This window comes from Xyrauchen texanus, chromosome 21, assembly GCF_025860055.1.
Source record: "Xyrauchen texanus isolate HMW12.3.18 chromosome 21, RBS_HiC_50CHRs, whole genome shotgun sequence".
Classification (NCBI taxonomy): Eukaryota; Metazoa; Chordata; class Actinopteri; order Cypriniformes; family Catostomidae; genus Xyrauchen; species Xyrauchen texanus.
The window spans coordinates 28,509,617-28,530,889 of NC_068296.1; the positions used below are offsets into that span (position 1 = coordinate 28,509,617).

Genomic DNA, 21,273 nt, shown 5'->3' on the forward strand with positions numbered 1-21,273 from the left:
TGTTTGAGAGATAACAATAGCCGGAAATGGTAGACCGGATAAGTGTTTGAGAGATAACAATAGTCGTAAATCAGGGGTCCCCACACTACGGCCTGTGGCCGAATACGGCCCGCCCCCACATTTGGACCGGCCCTCTGAACAATGAAATATCTGAACAATGAAATAACAATGAAAATATAACAAGAAATATTTTTACAATTTAATTTTAAATATGTTTTAATCATATCATATTTGTATTTGATAATACACATTGGCTTTCAAAATAAAATTTCCCTTAGTTATAATTATTAAAGTAGCCAAATTATTTGTTAGATTCACCCGGATTAACGTTCCATCGTGATCGAGCGGGTGCACGCGATCCAGCAAGAAAATTTAAAGTGACAACAAAATGGCCAAACGGTTGGGAAAGAGAAAAGTTGATTCAGAATGCAGGGTATTTAACCAAAAGTGGACAAGTGATTATTTTTTTGTTCAATGCAAAGAAATGGCTGTTTGCCTCATCTGTCAAGAAACAGTCTCCGTGTTCAGAGAATACAATCTGCGCCGACACTATGAAACCCGCCACAGAGACAAGTATGCAAGTTTACAAGGCCTAATGAGAGCAGACAAAGTGTCGAAGCTAAAAAGTGGACTATCTGCTCAGCAAAATACGTTTGTACGGCAAACCCAGTTGAACCAGTCATCCATTCGAGCTAGCTTTCAGGTAGCTAAACTGATTGCAACCTGCGGTAGGCCATTCAGTGATGGTGAGTTCGTAAAGAAATGTATGAATGCTGTTGCGGAGGAGGTGTGCCTCGATAAGAAAGACGTCTTAAATGCGGTGAGTCTGTCCGCAAGTACAATCACCAGACGAATTGAAGAAATGGGGTATAATGTATATGCCCAGCTGAAGGAAAAAGTGAAAGAATTAGATTTTTTTGCATTAGCGCTGGATGAAAGTAATGATGTGCAGGACACGGCACAGCTGCTCATTTTTCTTCGCGGAGTTAGCTCAAACTTTGAAGTGTCCGAGGAGCTGGCAGCCCTAAAAAGTCTCAAAAGGTACTTCGACAGGGGAGGATATTTTTGGTAAAGTTTTCTAAACACTTTACCAAAAATATATAATAGTTGGATCTAGACTGGTCTAAGCTGGCCAGCATCACGACTGACGGAGCTCCTATGGTTGGCGCGTCAAGGGGACTGATAGGACGCATGAATAGAGAAATGGAGGAAAGAGGTCTCATGCCCCCTTTACAAGTACACTGCCTAATTCACCAGCAAGCACTGTGCTGCAAAGTTCTGAAGTGGGAATCGATTATGAAAGTGGTGGTGTCATGTATAAACTTCATCAGAGCAAACGGACTTAAACACAGGCAGTTCCAAGTCTTTCAGTCCGAGCTAGAGTCTTCTCACGGAGATGTGCTTTACCACACAGAAGTCCGATGGTTAAGCCGGGGCGGAGTTTTGAGGCGTTTTTACGAGCTGCTACCCGAAATCAATGTTTTTCTTCTGACAAAGGGCAAAACTGTCCCAGAACTGATCGACACAAAATGGAAATGGGACCTCGCCTTTTTAACAGATGTGACAGAAATGTTGAATGGCCTCAACGTGCAGCTCCAAGGCAAGGGGAAACTAATATGTGACATGTATTCCCACATAAAAGTATTTGAGGTGAAACTAGCACTGCTTGTGGGACAAGTGCAAAAGCAAGACTTCACCCATCTCCCTGTTACCCAAAGCCTCTCAGCTGAGAAACCAGTGGTCCCATTCCCAGCTGAAAAGTCAGTGGAAGCGCTGGAAATGCTGAAGGCGGAGTTTGATGTGCGATTCCGTGAGCTACATGTCCACGCTAAAGAAATCCGCCTTTTTTCAGAACCCTTTTGCTGCTGACATTGACGAAGCCCTGCCTTCTTATCAGTTTGAGTTGGCTGAGTTACAGAACTGTGATGTTCTGAAAGACGCGTTTAAGCCCAACTGTCTCATTGAATTCTACTGCCCTCCCTAACGAGACCTACCCAAACATCAGAAGGAATGCAATGAAGATGTCCACACTTTTTGGCAGCACATATATCTGTGAGCAAACCTTTTCACGCATGAAACTGATGAAAAATCCGATGAGATCAAGACTCACTGATGAACATTTGCATCAGTCTTTGAGACTGGCTGTGACAGGAATGGAACCTGACATTGGACTTCTCACCAGCCAGAAATGGTAGACCGGATAAGTGTTTGAGAGATAACAATAGCCGGAAATGGTAGACGGCCACGCCCCCTCATCAATCAGTTTAACTTATGGTGTATTACATGACTACTCTTACATTATAGTTCCTGCATAAATCCTCTTTAGGCCTTTACACCCAACAATTAAACACCCCCTGAATTTGTCTGGGTACAGTCAAACAATTCTGTATATACAGGATATGTTAAGAAACCCATATGATTGCATCATGGTTTGTGACCTTATAACACCATATGTGTTTTTTAAATTCTGAATTGTTTGGATGGGAAAGACTAAGTCTCAAGTACTTATACAGTAGGGTTTTACATGCATTAGGAAAGTTTTTAGACAGAGTATGTTTCAGTGATCTGAGCATGTGTGAAACATACTGGGTATTCTGTCTAGGTATCTTAAATCATAGGAAGTGAATATGTTCAGTCCAAATGGCACTGCAAAAGACCTTATGTTTGGATCTTTCTTCTTTTCCCTGTATGAGTGTGTGATCTGAGCATGTTTGAGACAGACCTCAAACTTTTGGTTTTCCTCTCTCTGTGTGATGTCCCAGGCCACCTGATACCATTCATAAAGTTCCTCAGTGGTCTCGGTGGCCAAATCAAATGGCATCATGTCCTCTTTATTTTCCTTATCCTGCAATGTCACTACCACAGGCCTGCCGTGTTTGGCTGAGCGAACTGGAAAGTAAGTGTGCAAAATCTGTTTGATTAGCAAATTAATATTTTGATAACATCACTAATCATATTGAACATTGCCTATACAGGTGTTAAAGGGACAGCTCACCCAAAAATAAAAATTCTGTCATCATTTAGTCACCCTCATGTTGTTTTTAAACCAATAAGACTTACTTTCTTCTATGGAACACAGAAGCAGATGTTAGGGAGAGTGTCAGCCTCAGTCACCATTCACTTTCATTGTATGGTTGTAAGAAGTTGCAATGAAAGTGAATGGTGACTGAGGCTAACATTCCAAAAAAAAAATGTCATGCTGTTTGGTACAACATGAAGGTGGGTAAATGATGACAGAATTCTCATTTTTGGGTGAATTATCCCTTTACATGACTTAGAAGATAATCTTACCAACAGTACACTTTGAGATGTCCACTACCCCTTTACATAGGTCACCTAATGGATTTTCCTCCTCACCCTAAAAGAGAACATGTATTCTTAAAGACGTTCTGTGTTTTAATGTGGGTATTAGGGCTGCATGATATGGAGGAAAATGCGATTTGCAATAAGTTGTTGCACAATGCGATATGGAATGCGATAATCCAATGGTGACGCGCGGCACATTGGAACCCCCAACGCTCAAATATATTGTTTATTGGGGGGAAAAAGGTCCATCTATCCCAGAGATCACAAACTTAGTTTATAAAAAGAAAACTGACTTTCTGACTAAACAAAATATTGAAATTTACAATTAGATTTAATCCAGTTTTTGGCCATAAAAGCTGTTAACATAAAAAAAATGTAACATCTTAACATTGAGTCAAACCATTTCATATTAACTAATAAAAGGTTAGGTTAGGTTAAAAAAATGCTACCTTTTAAATTGGGTTTCTTGACTATTTGCAATCTTTTGTCAGGATCCTGTCACTTTGTCAGTCTGGGTTTTTGTTGTGACAGGATCCTGACACACTTGTTCTGTGTCAGTGTTGCATTTCGTTTTTTGTCTCTGTGTGTGTGCGTATGGCTTCGGGTTGTGGTTTCCCTGCCGTGCGCTCTTCGGTCGGTCTTGTGTTTCACGTTCGAAGCATGGTGTCTGGATCGTGACTTTCCTGTCTGGTTCATTTTTGGTTCTGGTGTTGGGATCCAGAGTGAGTGCATGGCATTGCTTTGTTGCCATTGCCATGCATTCTCTTGTCTTGTCTGTCGGTTGGCATGAGAGCACGTTGCCTTATTGTCCTGGCGATATGTGCTTGTGCCATTTGGGCGTTTGTGTTTTGTGACAGCATGTGGCTTTGTTTCGCGTCTCTCAGTCCTGTGTCATACCCCACCTCCTTGTTTGCCCATTATCAGTTCATTTGTCTCATCTGCCCTGCCTATTAACCTGTTGATTTTTTCCCCCTTTTTAGTCTCCTCGTGTGCGCTGTCCTGTGCCAGTTTGTATTTCCCTGTCGGTCATGTACTTTTGCTCCTTTTTGATACAGCATAGCCCTGGGCCTTGTTTTTCCCCTATTGGGTAGTTTGTGTTTTTTGGCTTTGTTTTTGGTATTAATAAAATCGTTTTTGTTTCACTCTGCATTTGGGTGCTGCCTCAGGTAATCGTGACACTTTTTCATGACTGAAAATTCAAGGCACATACTTGTCACCATATTTTGATAATGACCCTGTTGTCTTATGTTCCAAATTGCAAATATACACTCAGCAGCCACTTTATTAGGTAAACCAGTACATCTACTTATTCATGCGATTATCTAATCAGCCAGTTGTGTGGCAGCAGTGTAATTCTGAGTAAACTCTAGAGACTGTTGTGTGTGAAAATCCCAGGAGATCAGCAGTTACACAAATACTCAAACCAGCCCATCTGGCACCAACAAACATGCCACTGTCCAAATCACTGAGATCTTTTTCCCATTCTGATGGTTGATATGAACATTAACTGAAGCTCCTGACCCGTATCTGCCTGATTTTATCCATTGCACTGCTGCCACACGATTGGCTGATTAGATAATCAAATGAATAAGTAGATGTACAGGTGTACCTAATAAAGTGGTTGGTGGGTGTATAATACTGCATATAATATATATGGTTTTACCATTAGCTACACATCCGCAAATGTAACACGCTTCATCATTTGAGTCAGAAGTAGTTTTTGGAGAAACACGATTTTTGTCCAGGCTTTCAAACTCTGTCAATTTTATCATGAAATTCAAACAAAGAAAATTTTGTTTCGATGCTCTTTAATGCTTTGTGTGACAGATTGCGGTATCTGCTTATTGAAACAGAGTGGGGAACAATGCTCTCTCCAACTTATGGCACAAAAAAAAAAAAAAAAAAACATAAATGAACTTCAGAGGGTATGTTAAAAGATATAATACAACTTACTGAAATGTCTCAATCTCTCATGTAATTGCCCAATCTGTTAATGTTGAAATGACAATGGAGAAAATGAATGGAGAATATCCCCAGCTTTTCGGGCCTAAGTACACTGCAAGCACACACACTAAGTGACAATTGCGCACTCAGTCTTTCTGCTATTAGCGTTGCCATAAACGTAATTTTTTACAGTATTAAAATCATTCAGTTCTCGCAAGCCATTGCGATATGCATATCACAATATGTACATTTGCTATATTACAATAAATCGAATATATCGTGCAGCCCTAGTGGGTATACTCTATATTTTTATGCATTAATGTAAATGACTACCAAGTACCAAATGGCATGTTTGTTTACACCCAAATTCTTCCTGAGTGAGTTAATGTGGTTTACCTGGTAACTGGCCTCAGGTGAGGAATTGGCCACTTCTTCTACATAATTTGAAGGGAAATATTGCTGCAGTTTCCCTCCATAGTCTCCTTTCCACCTGCAAGAAATGAAACAACAGGAAATGAAATAGTGGTGTGGTAATTACATTTTATTAAATCACAGACAGTATAATTACAGTTAATTACAGTATTTTATTATCTAGATAATATTGAGGGAATCTCACCATCCGTTGGCCTCCTTGGTCACATTATGGATCAAAGCACCCTTGTTAAAGCTAAGTTCATCTGGTCGCATGGCCCTGTAGTCATATAGGGCTTTCACTGTGCTCTGGGGCTGCAGTACAACAACACATCAGCATGAGTACAATTTTGCTACGATTTGCAACAGCACTGGGGCAAACCACACAACTCCTTAGCAGTTCTAAGAGACTATAAGGCTCTAGTTTTCAGAAATGATTTCTCTTTAAAGAAATATTCTGGGTTCAATACAAGTTAAGCTCAGTTGACAGCATTTGTGGCATAATGTTGATTACAAGAAAAATTTATTTCGACTCGTTCCTCCATTTCAATAAAAAAAAAAAAAAAGCAAAATCGAGGTTATAGTAAGGCACTTACAGTTGAAGTCAGAAGTTTACATACATCTTAGCTAAATACATTTAAACTCAGTTTTTCACAATTCCTGACATTTAATCATAGAAAACATTCCCTGTCTTATGTCAGTTAGGATCACTACTTTATTTTAAGAATGTAAAATGTCAGAAGAATAGTAGAGAGAATTATTTATTTCAGCTTTTATTTCTTTCATCACATTCCCAGTGTGTCAGAAGTTTACATACACATTGTTAGTATTTGGTAGCATTACCTTTAAATTGTTTAACTTAGGTCAAATGTTTTGGGTAGACTTCCACAAGTTTCTCACAATAAGTTGCTTGAATTTTGGCCCATTCCTCCAGACAGAACTGCTGTAACTGAGTCAGGTTTGTACTCCTCCTTGCTCGCACACGCTTTTTCAGTTCTGCTCACAAATCGGATTGAGGTCAGGGCTTTGTGATGGCCACTCCAATACCTTGACTTTGTTGTCCTTAAGCCATTTTGCCACAAATTTGGAGGTATGCTTGGGGTCATTGTCCATTTGGAAGACCCATTTACACCTCCAATTCAATATACCACCTATCAGAAGCTAATTGGCTAATTGTCTGAAGGCTTGACATCATTTCTGGAATTTTCCAAGCTGCTTAAAGGCACAGTTAATTTGTATAACTTCTGACCCACTGGAATTGTGATATAGTCTATTAAAAGTGAAACAAACTGTCTTTAAACAATTGTTGGATAAATTACTTGTGTCTTGCCAAAACTATAGTTTGCAAATATAAAATCTCTGGAGTGGTTAAAAAAATGTGATTTTTAAAAAGTGTATGTAAAATTCTGACTTCAACTGTACAATGGAAGTGAATGGGGCCAATTTCTTTGAGGTTTCAAAAGCAGATATGTGAAGCTTTATAAAGGCACTTACAGTCATTCTTCTGTTAAAACTCATGTATTATTTAAGCTGTAAAGTTAAAATGTAATTTTAGGGTTTTAGGTTATTTTGACATTACATCGTCATGGCAATGAAGTTGTAAAAAAAGAAAAGGTTAGTAAGCGATTTGATCACACTAAAATCATTTGAACACGTATATTGTTTGTCTTGTGGCTATACTTTTGAAACAGAGAGTATTTCAATGTTTACTTTTTTTTTTTTAAGGAAAGCAGGGGCAAGTCAAAATTATCTTTGTGATAGTCAAGATTATGCCACAAATGCTATCGATTAAGCTTAACTTTTTGTTGAACTTGTTGAACCCGGAATATTCCTTTAAAGGGAATTTAAAGACTTAGAAACATGAACAGTGCCACATATATGTCACAGAGGCTACACATGACATTGTTTTTTTAGTCAGGGTGCATTTCCTCTTTTGAGACGATCAGTTTCCTATGAAAGAAAAAGATAGCCAGCAGCAGCACTTCCTCTCCAGCCTACAAGAGATGACCTCTAGTGCATGCTAACATGTAACAGTATTTGCTCTTTAAAGTGCTTACCAGAGACGGCTCTATCTCGTTGGCCTCGACATACTGTTTCGATTCATAAAGTGAAGCAGATATGTTTATCTGAAAAGAAAGTAAAAAGGAAGAAAGTTAAAAAAAAAATAGTTTCTTAGACTTTTCTCAATGCACAATAGAGTTAAGCTAACAACATTTCTTTGCTTGAACCAAGAAGATTAATTTTATTGACTGTTAGAAAGCTGTTTTTATCCGGGAAAAGTGAATCTGAAATCCAGATTTTCAGTGATATTACTAATTATTAAACAGTTAATTCTAACCACTGCTTTGGTTGACAATATACACATAAACTGTTCAAATGTTTATAAGATATGTGACTTTATGAAATTATATTCATTAATGCTTGAGTAATATTACAAAATCATTCTTCTAAAATCTAAGACAGCATTGCCATGCTGTACTGTCTAATATTCAATATGCCATTCTGTTGAGTATATTGTAGTCTAATAATATACAGTATATTAATTATAATAAGTATATTAATATAGGTGTTGTGTATTATTCATGATTTATGTAGTTTTTAATCTGCATATGATTTTTAAGAATACAAATTTAATCTAGTTAAAATTAACTGCAATATATATTTGTAATATATTTCAAATAAAAAAATGATGTTAATCTAATGATGTTTGGTCTGAGCTTTGACTGAAAAAAGGGGCAATGAAAGGAGGTCATGGTAACTGAACCAAGATAGCTACTACAGATGAAAGCATGCAAGCGTAACGTGCAAACTGTGGCCTGAGTAGAGGAAGAGATGTACACGTGCCTTTGTTCGCATCTTTGAAGGATATATGCAGACACGGCATGCAGAGAAAAAAATGCTTTTCAATCAAAGCACTTTGTTTTGTAGTACTGCCTGCAGCTTGTGAAGGAACCTTGTTTTGCAAGGTTTTTCTTACCGAACTAAATCGGTCCACTAGTTCTGGCGTCACAGGGTAACGCAGTTTGATCTTCCGATAAAGAGGTTTCTTTCGGAAATACTCGACCAGTTCCACCAAGCTCTCAAACTCACTTGAGGTGCCAAGCACATACATAGAGCCATCTTTGTGTATCCGACAGTGCTTCACCATCCCTTCACCTCTATATGTCAGCAGAGAGAAAGACTGTTAGAGATTTTATTTAATATCCATACATATCCAAAGTTACTTACTGCATACTTATTGCAGGGACAGTACCTCTGGAGCACAATAAAACACTTGCACAAGGGCATAATTATGAAAGTTCATGAACCACGCCATGAACCATCAATCAGTCCAAATCTTCACCACTAGTCAACATGATAACATCACCCCAGTCTATTCAACACATACATTTCTTAAAAAAATGGCTGACTTGAATAGCATGAACATTTATTCGAGTTTTGTGCCCCATCTACACTTTTGTATATCAGTTCTGCTCCTGAAAACTGCACATTTCCCTTATCTAAAGTCATTGCTAGTTGCTAGAGTTCCAAGTTGCTTCTGGGTAGTTGCTTTTTGGTTACTTACTGGCTAAAGCCATAAAAGCCTATCTCAACTCTCTATGATATTCTGGTCCCTAAATATACCTCAGTCCCTCATCAATGTAAGTTCATGACATATTTCGCCCATTTTATCGTCCGGCAGGCAAAAATCCAATCCAAACATGCAGAAAAGTTTAATCATTTTAAGGTATCCAACATGGTCATAGCACAAACCGTGAAGGACGAGTTGCATAACTAAGTTTAATTATTTGGTTTAGCAAGCACCAATAATGGGGACATGGAAAATAAAGAGCAGCACCTGAAGGTGATGGCATAAGAGTCTGAATCTTCTCTCTGTCTGATGAGGAATGCTCCATCTCGAGGGATCCTCAGCAGATAATCTTCTGCCTCACCTCGACTCAGATTACTGTAAAACCACCTGGAGATGAAAAAAACCACAACTTCATGTTTACAACTTGCCTGCAGAAACTTTTGAGTGTTAGAACAGAAGCTGTGAGTTTGAACACGTGGTCATCTACAGCCCTTCTGGCCGGGATGTGGTAAACACCATATAAAGGGAGTGTGTGCGTGTTTGAGTAGAGGTAAGTGTAGACGAACCCTTCATGCAGGTGCTGGTCTGGTCGAGGCACAAATTCAGTGAGACGCAGGTTGAAATCTTGACAACGCAGCAGGCTTTCTCTGTAATGCTGGATGAGCGCATACACGCTGGGGAAGTGCAGGTTGTCTGTGAGGAAATAAACACAGTTTCCTCCATCTATGCAGGAGCGGATTCGACAATGCTGAACTCTTCCACCGCGCCTAAAAAAGACACATCGGGTGAGCAGCTGCACTGGGGAGTGGAAGTGGGGCCCACGATGGCCACCCGACAGGCACTGAAAATGACCAAGGACCAACTTTCCAACACCCCCTATAACCCACCCTTGCCCTATTTTTTTTTTTTTTTTGAGGTCCACTAATAATGTTATGGCTGATGAGTGTAATTTCTGTGACACTTATGTCACCAAACAAATTCCAAAAATAAACATTGTTTTCAAACATATTTTCGATTACTCCCCGTCTGCCATTAGTCAAAATAACAGACAGTCCTGCCCCAAACAAATGGCACTGGCTGAGCCAATGTTCCTGTGTTGGGCTCCACAGGCTGATCAAACAAACAGATAAATGTTTGAAAGAGCCACAGACCCACAACGTTTAACATTTTTGTGGAAATAAACCAACAATTGTCTTTGCATATTAAGCTGGGATAAGAGGAAGTATTTTAACATAAAAATTAGCTTCGAGTTTTCTACACAAAAAATAATTTAATAGTTTTTTTTAAAGCCAATGTCCAACCTCTACTGTCTACTGTCATGGCGGAGCAACAGTTTTAAGAGAACACTGTTGAGAAAGTAAGAGTAAGTATATTTATAGCAACTTACATGTAAAATAACGCATACAGTTAATGGCACTACCATATGAAGGTAACTCTATCGCCCCCCAGAGTACCCAGGTTTGATCCAAAAATGGTACTTCTAATACACGTTAGTCATGATAAACTGGACAGCACGTTAGCAATGAGGTGGCCAAGTACTCGCATCTACGTTCACATAGTTGCATAAGTATGCCTTTAGAATCAAACAAGCCATTTAATAAGAAAGAGAAAATTACATTTTACTTAAATGAGAAACGTGTTTGGAATGAGACATTTTTGCAGCTTAGCTTCAAGTTAGTTTTGAGTTTTGGAAGTATGAAAAAATGTTTTCAAAGTACAATTAAAGAATCTGATTCCTGTATTTGATGATCACGTTTGAAAATGTGATGATATGACACCTTTAATAAAATATCAACTGCACAACCAAATAGTTTTTCATCTGTTATAAAGATTTTGAAAAGAATCAAGTAAAATACCATTAACTAAATTTAAAGAAAAGAAGAAAAAAAACAAAGAGAAAACAGGAAATGAAAAGTGTTAGAGCAGGCTCACATTACCAGAATGACAGGGTGCAATCGTTGACAAACGTGTCGCTCTCTCGCACTAGAAACGTTCCGTCAACCCCTCCTGATTCGGCACAATATTCCTGCAGCAGTCTCTCAGCTGTCTGTCTGCCCTCTGACATCCTGCCGTGAAACCAGGGCTCTGCCTGATGAAGCTCAGTACCCTGAAATGACAAAGAATGACTTTGGTTCATGGAGCCTGGGTAGCTCAGCCAGTATTGACGCTGACAACATCCCTGGAGTCGCAAGTTCGAATCCAGGACGTGTTGACTGACTCCAGCCAGGTCTCCTAAGCAACCAAATTGGCCCAGTTGCTAGGGAGGGTAGAGTCAAATGGACTAACCTCCTCGTGGTCACTATAATGTGGCTCTCGCACGTGGTGAGTTGTGCGTGGATGCAGCGGAGAATAGCATGAGCCTCTACACACGCTACGTCTAAACATGCCACATGATAAAATGCACAGATTGACGGTCTCAGATGCAGAGGCAACTGAGATTCGTCCTCCACCACCCGGATTGAGGCGAGTCACTAAGCCACCACGAGGAACTGGAGCGCATTGGGAGTTGGGCATTCCAAATTGGGGAGAAAATCAAAAACAAAAAAAAGTGAAGGTTCACTCAAAAATCAAAGTTATTTCATTATTTACTAAAAGATCTTAATGACTGATTGACAGTCTCAGTCACCATTCACTTTCATTGTGAGAAAAAAATGATGCAATGAAAGTGAATGGTGACTGAGACTGTCAGTTTTAAATTCTGTTTAAACATTACTTTTTGTGTTCTATAGAAGAAAGTAAGTCTTACTGGTCAGGTCAACATGAGGGTGAGTAAATAATGAATATCAGTTTGAAATAGCATCATGGTGATTCACCTTTCCAATGTCCTCTTCAAGTTCATTCTCTTCAGCATAGTACAACATCTTATTCTCAATCACACAGTAGTGCTTATACCATCTCTAAACATGGACACAGTTACACAGAAACAAGAAGCTAATCAAATAGGACAGCCACATTAAGATCAAACAAACAGCCCTTTGTTAAATTAACCATTTGTTAAACACCACCTTAAAAACATTACTGACCCATCATGCCATGAAAACTATTGCTATGAATTATAACAGTTCGGTTCTTTTAAACTAAAGTTATCAGCTATAATTGCAGTCAAATGTGCTTAGCAAAGGGTTGATTGCTTAAACATATATCAACAATCACATGATACAGTAAATGTTATCACGTAAGCCCATGATGGAGATGTTAAGTGAATTTTGGCACCTCATCTATTGGATCCCAGATGAAAAGCTCTCCCTGCTTATCACCTTTCCGTAGATCCTTTTTACCAAAGTTTCCATCAATATTCAGTTTCTTGTGCTGAACAGAAAATTGATTAGCAAACCATATTATATGACGTTGTATTTCATTGTTCAGTGAGGGATGACAGTGAATGGCTCTTTGGGTTTCCAATTAGGCTTTTTTTCTACCTTTAAGATGATCTTGCCCTTTAGTTGGGTTGGTGAGGGCAATTGTTGAGCCTCTGGTTCCAGAGGTTCGGTCAGGAGTTTGTCCTGGAAAACCTCTTTGAACTCCTTAGCCATGATTTTCTGCTGCTTGAGATCACAGTGTTCCTCTATGGATAGCACCACAGGGTACCTGTCAACAGTGGCCACATTCATAAACACTTCAAAATGGCACTTGCATTTCCAGGCACACAAAAAAACAACATTTAAAAGGTATAATTACAAAGTGCTTATGTATACAAATGTAAAATATTGTACTGTATTTAAAAGGAAAATAACTGAAGAAACAGACTTTTGGGGAGTCTCATCAATTATTTCACCCCAAAATCAAAGGAAAAAGAAAACAAATACTGAAAATGAAGCTTATTGGGAAGCACATTGTGTGCCCATTTGCCATTTGGTGTCCTGGAGTTTGTACTCGTCTTGGCTCTGTGGCGTGGGATGCTTTGTGCCATCCACTCCACGAGGGACAACTCTGGACAGGTCATTTTTTTTTCCCCCGCTGCTCATAATTTGAACTGTTGGATCGGACTTGTGCACTTCCACATTTTTACTTTGGACTATACATTTGATTGTTAGGTTGTGCTTTTGTGGACTGTATTGTCTTAGTAATTTGTGTTTGTGACTATGGTTTTTGTGTTTTGTTTTGATGTATTTGTTTGTTTCTGTATGTAAAGCGCTTTGAGCTCGGGAAAAGCGCTATATAAATTAAATGTATTATTAATATTATTGTTATCTAAGATGTGTATGAATTTCTTTTTTTCTGCTGAACACAAATAAAGATTTTTAGAGGAATATCTCAGCTCTGTAGGTCCATACAATGCAAGTGAATGGTGACCTGACGTTTCAAGCTCCAAAGAGCACATAAAGGTAGCATAAAAAAGCATTAAAGACTCCTGTGGTTAAATCTATATCTTATGATAGGTGTGGTTAAGAAACAGATCAATATTTAAATCTTTTTAAATCATAAATCTCCACTTTCACTTTTACATTCACATTCTGAAAGTGAAAACGAAAGTGGAGATTAAGAGTTAAAAAGGGTTTAAATATTGATCTGTTTCTCACCCAAAGCAACTGCATCACTTCTGAAGGCATAGATTTAAAAGCTGGAGTCATATGGATTACTTTTATGCTACCTTTATGTGATTTTGGAGCTTGAATGTTCTGGTCACCATTCACTTGCATTGTATGGACCTACAGATCTGAGCTATTCTTCTAAAAATCTTAGTTTGTGTTCAGCAGAAGAAAGTCATCTATATTTGTGATGTCATGAGGGTGGGTAAATAATGAATTAATTTAAATTTTGGGGTGAACTAACCTTTGAATAGGCCTTTAAAGAGATAGCTCACCCAAAAATGAAAATTCTCTGATAAATTTACTCATCCTCATGCCATTTGAGATGTTTATTACTTTCTTCTGCAAAACATTTTAGAAGATTTGTAGAAAAAGATCCAGGCTCAGAAGGTCCTTAGAATGGGAGAGGATGGTGATTAGATATTTGTAGGTCCAAAAAGCACAGATAGTCAACATAAAAGTAATTCAACCTGTCTCCAGCTGTGTCATAAATTTCTTCTAAAGCTAATCGATCACTTTGTGTGTGAAAAAAAAAACTATATTTAAGCACTTTTTAACATAAAAGATCACTTCAGTCAGGCGTTGACTAATGGCCGAATTTTCCCAAATGCTCCAGTGGCGCAAGCGTGTTGGCACATTCCTTCAATTCACTGGTTGTGTGTCCGTCACGTGTCAGTTCACCTGCCATCGTGATTACGTCACAAGAGCACTCATGTAAATTCGATCATTCATCAATGCCTGACTGGAAGCAATCTTTTATAAGTGCTTAAATATTATTCTTTTTTCACACACAAAGTGATCGATTCGCTTTAGAAGACATTAATGTCAAAGCTGGAGACAGGAGGGATTACTTTTATGCTGAATATCTGTGCTTTTTGGACCTACAAATATCTAATCACCATCCTCTCCCATTCTAAGGACCTTCTAAGCCTGGATCTTTTTCTAAAAATCTTCAGTGTTTTGCAGAAGAAAGAAATTCATACACATCTCAGATGGCATGTTGGTGAGTAAATTATCAGAGAATTTTCATTTTTGGGTGAACTATCACTTTAACAGATTCAACTATTAACCATAATCACATAAATGTGTTAATGTTTGTTATCGGCTACTAACTCAGATGTTGCAAAAGCATGATCATTAATGGCCTTCACCACATCCTTAAACTTTATCTTGGAGGTTCTTGTCCAGCCATGGTATATGATAGGTTCCTCTGGACCATTCCAGCAGTCCACTGAAATACCAAACATATAACATTAAGGTCATTGGGCTCTGCCTTCAAATATCCATTGATTGACAGAAGAAGTTTATCACTTCATTGCCTATGCATAGTTCAATGTAACATCATAATAGGAAACACAAAATACATGCGTTACTTTAACAGAATATTTCTGGGAAACGAGGTGTAATTGACTAACACTCAATGCAGCGACAACCCAGCCTCAGGCAGCGTACATAAGCTTCTGTTGATGACTCACTGCGCAGTTGATCACCAGTTAAATATCTGTGAAAAATGTCAAACACATGAAGTCACACAGGATGTCATCATCAAAAAGAGGAGCTGCATATGATTTTTGAGCAATATGCAGAACAGCAGTACTGACGTGTTGTGTGATGAGTTGATCCAGTAGTGAGACAGAGGGTTGTTCATATCCAGTTGACATATCTCGGAGAACTTCTCATCCCAAATACAGTTTTCTTTGGAAAAGAGAAAACTAAGGAACTAGAGCAAAGAAAAAAAGAGAAAGTTTGTAAATGTATTACCTGAAAATGAAATCAAAATAAACAGATTGCAATAAGCGGTACCTCTTCAACCGTAAAGGCTGGATCATTGGTCTTCCTCATGGTATCATCGATGAAGATGGTCATCAACTCTCGGACCTGATTCACATTGTTGGCCCAAGTCTCCTACAAACACAATAAATGTACCGTACATTTCTGAAAGAAATGGCATATTCAATGTAAAGAAATTATGGATAGAAAGATGTCAATCTTACTCTCTGCTGATATAAAAGGAATCTCTGGAAATCGGACAGTTGCACAGGCTGATCATTGTTACTGCAGATAAACGCATACAAAACACTCTTAAATAACCAATAAGATCTTCAGCATGAGCTCACAACAGACCTTTAAAGCACTGATTAAACCAAAACAAAGCACAATTTCTCACCCCATGATGAAGGCACAGGACTCCTTTTTAAACTCCTCTAGTATCTAACAAAATGACAAACAACATACAGTGAGGATGAAAAATACTACATAGCCAAAAGTGAGAGGGCACTCCCTTCTAATTAACGGGTTTGGCCATTTCAGCAACACGCAATACTAACAGTTGTATAAAATCAAGCATGCAATCTCCCTATACAAACATTTTGTGTACCAGAGTGCACCAAAGAGCTCAGTGACATTCAGCTTAGCACTGTCATATGATGGTATGAACTGTGATTATGATAGTAATATTTTACACATGTTCAACTGCAAAAAGGCTGCTTGGGTTTTCACATTTGAGCCCTCTTAAAAAGAACCAAACTGAGACCTTTTTCAGTTCAACCACAAACAAATAAATATATAAACAGTGAAACAAATTCTTCTTCATATTCAAATGTTACCATCCACCGTGTATGTGTTTTTGTCCATTTTGTGACAGAATCTCAGCCCACTAATTATCAACATTTGTTTTTGAAACAGTCAACTTGAATATTAGGGATGCTCCAATCAGGATTTCAACATCGGACACCGATTTTCATCTCATCTATCGACACTGATCATTTAACTTTTTATCAGCAGCTCTGTCAAAACTGGTTATATGTACGTAAGCTTTCTGCTCAATGTCACTGTTAAATACATTTCCCTGTTGGTAAAACCATAGTTGTTGCATAGTATTTGCCGTCAAAAATAATGTTGATTGATTGAATAATTCAGTATACACAAAATATAAATGTTACTCTTTATTCTAAGCCTTAAAATCTAGTAGTCTTATACAAACTATTCTTTACTGTATAAGATAGTCCTAAAGAATGAGGCTTAATGTCAAACTGAAGCTGAACTGATAACCCATTGGTGTAATTACATTTAAAGTGAATATTTTGGTTAGTTTGTCACCATTTCATTTAATAATTTTTAATCATTATTTTATTATATTTAGAAATACATTATATTATAGTAACTATATATTTGATATAGATTTATTAAATGTATGTTCCTTCCTTTTCATTTTGTTGGATGTTGGTAATATTAGTTCCGCTTTCACTGGTTTCCGCGGGGAGTGTATTAAGAGAGACACGCTCTCTCGTGAGCTAAACAAATGACAGGAGAAGGAAAAGGGCATTTATCTCGACTCTACATGTGTTACGGTTAATGCTGTTTGCTCAGCAATCATTTAATAAAGATGTTTGAATTATACCCCATCTTGTAATCTGTGTTATTATTATGATACCTATGCCTTGCGGAGACTGAGATGCTGCTACCGCAGATAATAAAAAACGCTTCACGCAGGACGCGCCAGTTTAGTGTAAATAAAACGTTTAGTGCATGTAATCAAACGGAACCGAACTCAGAGCACTTCTGTTACTCTAAGCATGAGAGGGAGTTGTGGACCACAGAACCGCTCTGAAAACACTGTAACAATGCTCTAACTTAATATAGACTGGACTGAGCAGCGCAAATAAACTTTGAAGGGAGCAGACTATTTATTTATTTAATTAAATCGCAGCCTTTGCTATTTAATAAAGGTCATATCGCAGTATCGAATTCATTTCGATTAATTGTGCAGCCCTAGTTCAGCCTAAAATGAAAATTCACTCATTATATAAAATCACCCTCATGTCATCCCAGATATTTATGACTTTCTACTGCAAAACACAAACAAAGATCTTTAGAAGAATATCAGCTCTGTTGGTCCTTCAATGCAAGTGAATGGTGACCAGACATTTGAAGCTCCCAAAAGCACATAAAAGGCATCATAAAAGTAATCCATAAGACTCCAGTGGTTTAATTCACATCTTCAGAAGCAATATGACAGGTGTGGGTGTAAAAAAAGATCAATATTAAGGTCCTTTTTTTGCAAGTGAAAGTCAAAGTGGAGATTTATAGTAAAAAAAAAAAAAGAAAAGGACTTCTATGTCACTTCTGAAGATATGGTTCAAACCACTGCAGTCTTATGGATTACATTTATGTGATCTTTATGAATTTTGGACCTTTGAAGATGTGGTCACCATTCACTTGCATTGTAAGGACCAACATAGCTGAGATATTCTTTTTAAAAATATATTTTTTAGTGTTCTGCAGAAGAAAAAATGTAATCTGGAATGGCATGAGGGTGAGTAAATGATGAGAGAATTAAACAATTTTGGTGAAATATCCCTTTAATAATTATGTAATAAACTTTGAATAATGGAATGGCACTGATAAATAAATTGCATCTAAGTCAAAACTCATTCTTATCAGCAAAACAAAATGGCACTCACCAACTTCTGGTTTTCAAATATCAAAAGATTGTAGAATTTGTGAAACTGCTCAAAATCCAGGACTTCTTTCTTTGCTCCCACCGCCTGGAATTAAGATGTTCAGACTTTTAGTGCATTGTATCGAGCTAAACTAAACAATGTTTTAACTCAAATAAATTTCTGGCTCAAAATCATTCATAATTTACAATAATTAAAAATTTTTTTGCTATATTCTAACACAAAGCGTACACTTCAGCAAACATAATGGGATAATGTAGTTCATACCGCAACCCTGTCCTTCAGAAACCGTCCACTTGGTACTTTAATGTTCATCTGTGGCAAAAGAGTCTTCAGCTCTTTCAGGGTGATACTGTGGGAGACAAACAGCATGAAATAGCAGTAATTGTGCGAAACAGGATCTATAATGAATGTTCTGTGACAGTGGATGAAAGGGGTGCAAAAAAAGGGGAGAACCTGTTTTTCTTTGTCTGATCAACAGAGTACATCTGCTTCCTTAGCCAACTAAAGTAGAGGGAAAAACAGTAAATTAAGCACATCATTAGTAATAGAGTTTACTGATAAACTACATTATATGTGTGCGTGCATGTGTGTACCTCTCAATAATATCTGGTGTGTGAGCCATCAAAGTCTCCTGTCTGAGTAACTCCAATCCTGTCAGCCATTTTTCTGCATCCTCCACTGAATCAGCTGTAGAATAGCATAAGCAATCAGTGCTAAAGAAAATGATTGGATCCTTTTAGAAAACATGACCACACTATTTAAGTAATTTCAGGGCTCAGCAATAAGGATGCTGCCAATAAAGTGATTTGAACTGAATGTTTATGTAATATGAATGAGAAAACACACGTACCCCCCAGACTAAGAGTGTTTAGAACAAACTGAGAGCCGTAGAATATGGTAAAGCATGTGTTTGGGGGTGTCATTTTGTCCTTGTTGTCCTTGAATCGATCAAAGTCCTTAGAGTTTTTTCCTGGTCGTACTTCCCGGATCTCAAAAAGGTCCACTGCAAAAAGATATAAAATCATGTAGATAAGCCACTGACTGATAGACTAGGTTCATAACACATTGTGCAGAAAGGAAGTCAAGATACTGGAGAAATAACACAACAAAATGAGGTATTCATCAGATCAGAAAGATTGGAGAACAGTAATTTTAACTGTTTTGAACAATTCTTTATTTACATGAATGCATGCAAAATATAAAAGATTGGCCCTTTTTTTCAATAAAAATGTAGGATGTGTTAGTATAGTGGTAAAACTTTGTTTAACTTGTAAGGGACACAGGTTTGAATACTGACCAAATAAATAATTGTTGTTTTCATAAGCCAAGCAACATTGCACCTGAACTTGACAGATAATCATACATTTTCTTGTATGGAAAAGATCAGTTTTGACCATTTAATATGTCCTTTCATGTTTCACGACAAAATAAATATGAGTGGAACAAGGGTGGGAAGACAATGACAGAATTTTCAGTTTTAAGCAAATTATCTGCAGAAGGACTGACTGAAGGGCTGATTTCTGCCATAGGGTTTTAGACAAACACATTTCTAATATATATACACAAAATCATCCAACTTAATTAGCAAACATACAAAGAATATTTTAAATAATTTTAAAGTTGCATTCGAAATCTTCTTGGCTCAAAAATTTGATGGGGCAATGAGCATGACGGTTCAGAGTAACATGGTAAAAAAAGAAATAGGAGTCATATACAAAAGGAGGAGTAAAATAAAGATTACGTGGTGATGAAAAGAAAAGTAGCCAAGAAAATATGTGGAATGTCTAAAAAAAAAAAAAATGGGTAGTTCAGTGGGTGAGAGAGACTTCACTGACAACAAAATTTCAGTACACTGGTCAAAGTATTCACCAAAAACACCAGTTTCTTTGGTTAGGATTGTTGTCTGTGTACACAGCTGCCCATAGAGGCATTACACAGCTCAGTAAGTTTTGAGACAACCCATCGTTGATGTTTGAAACAAGCTCTCTATTATTGCACACATCAACCTGGAATGTTAAGTCTGAGCACCAATTCATCTCACTGAGATAGTCTTTATATAAAATTGTTAGGGAATTCATTTAAATTACTCAGAAACAATAAAAAGAGCAACCCATATTAAATGTTTACTGCATTATCCAAACATAACTCTAATATACGAACATAATGACAACACATGTTTTAAAATATATGCTCCCAAAGGTGTAACACATGTGCAAGTCCTGTGGTCTTACATAGACAAACATAGCATTGGTTTGAGTCACATTAATCAATGTTTTGGTCTGGATATCGGCTTGAGATATCTTGGTCTGGGTGTTGAGGGTCTTGAGTTGGGAATTTGTTGCATTTATGGCCACATATTGGGAACATCCAAAGTGAACCATTGCTTACAAGTAATGTAACTATTTCTTTTCATTATTAAATAATAAGTTCCTGTCAATTAGCATGGCACTAGCAAAGCCAATATCATGGGTTTGATTTCCAAGGAAATGCACTTACACATAAAATGTTTAGCTTGACTGCAATGTAACAGATAAAAGTGTCTGCCAAATGTAAGTAATTACTATCATAATTACTATTTAAGGGATAATTCACCAAAATTCACCATTCACTTTTATTGCATCTTTCTATTGCATTTTTTTATTTATATTTTGCTTAAATGAAAATGAATGGTGAATGGTAACAATCTGCCTAATATCTCCATTTGTGTTCCACATAAGTTGTACAACATGGGACTGAGTAAATGATGACAGAATTGATATTTTTGGGTGAACTATCCCTTTAAGTTCAGTTAGAGGGAAGGCACTCACACACTCCTTCGGTCTTGTCAGCGGTACGTGTCCAGGCCACCTGTCTGGTCTCCATGATAACCTGCACGGTTAACCTCTCCATTCTTTGTCTGTACACGGTCATCACAATTCCCATCTCCAAGTCCCGCTTAATCAGACTCTTTTTGTACTCTGTCAGGTCTCCCTGCTGAGTGCGTCCCGCCATCTCTATATTTGGCCACACACTGACAAAGACAAATGGGCACAAGCTTTATGTATGACTG

General features: G+C 37.7%; 1 protein-coding gene across 2 annotated transcripts in view; it reads right to left on the bottom strand.

Moving 5' to 3' along the window:
• plcg2 (phospholipase C, gamma 2) overlaps nt 1–21,273 on the bottom strand; it is a 39,847-nt gene that overhangs the window by 16,097 nt on the left and 2,477 nt on the right. For both annotated transcript variants that reach the window (XM_052152458.1, XM_052152457.1), the window contains exons 2-25: nt 21,032–21,234; nt 19,075–19,227; nt 18,818–18,911; nt 18,678–18,725; nt 18,489–18,573; nt 18,225–18,308; nt 15,929–15,972; nt 15,756–15,816; nt 15,565–15,666; nt 15,363–15,481; nt 15,177–15,262; nt 14,875–14,992; nt 12,652–12,820; nt 12,446–12,541; nt 12,046–12,129; nt 11,170–11,339; nt 9,799–9,999; nt 9,500–9,619; nt 8,639–8,819; nt 7,719–7,787; nt 5,867–5,976; nt 5,647–5,740; nt 3,292–3,358; nt 2,723–2,889 (exon numbers count right to left, since the gene is read on the bottom strand). In XM_052152458.1, the coding sequence (XP_052008418.1) occupies nt 2,723–2,889; nt 3,292–3,358; nt 5,647–5,740; nt 5,867–5,976; nt 7,719–7,787; nt 8,639–8,819; nt 9,500–9,619; nt 9,799–9,999; nt 11,170–11,339; nt 12,046–12,129; nt 12,446–12,541; nt 12,652–12,820; nt 14,875–14,992; nt 15,177–15,262; nt 15,363–15,481; nt 15,565–15,666; nt 15,756–15,816; nt 15,929–15,972; nt 18,225–18,308; nt 18,489–18,573; nt 18,678–18,725; nt 18,818–18,911; nt 19,075–19,227; nt 21,032–21,215 (2,706 nt within the window). In that variant the 5' untranslated portion in view covers nt 21,216–21,234. The remainder of the gene's footprint in view (nt 1–2,722; nt 2,890–3,291; nt 3,359–5,646; nt 5,741–5,866; nt 5,977–7,718; nt 7,788–8,638; nt 8,820–9,499; nt 9,620–9,798; nt 10,000–11,169; nt 11,340–12,045; nt 12,130–12,445; nt 12,542–12,651; nt 12,821–14,874; nt 14,993–15,176; nt 15,263–15,362; nt 15,482–15,564; nt 15,667–15,755; nt 15,817–15,928; nt 15,973–18,224; nt 18,309–18,488; nt 18,574–18,677; nt 18,726–18,817; nt 18,912–19,074; nt 19,228–21,031; nt 21,235–21,273) is intronic.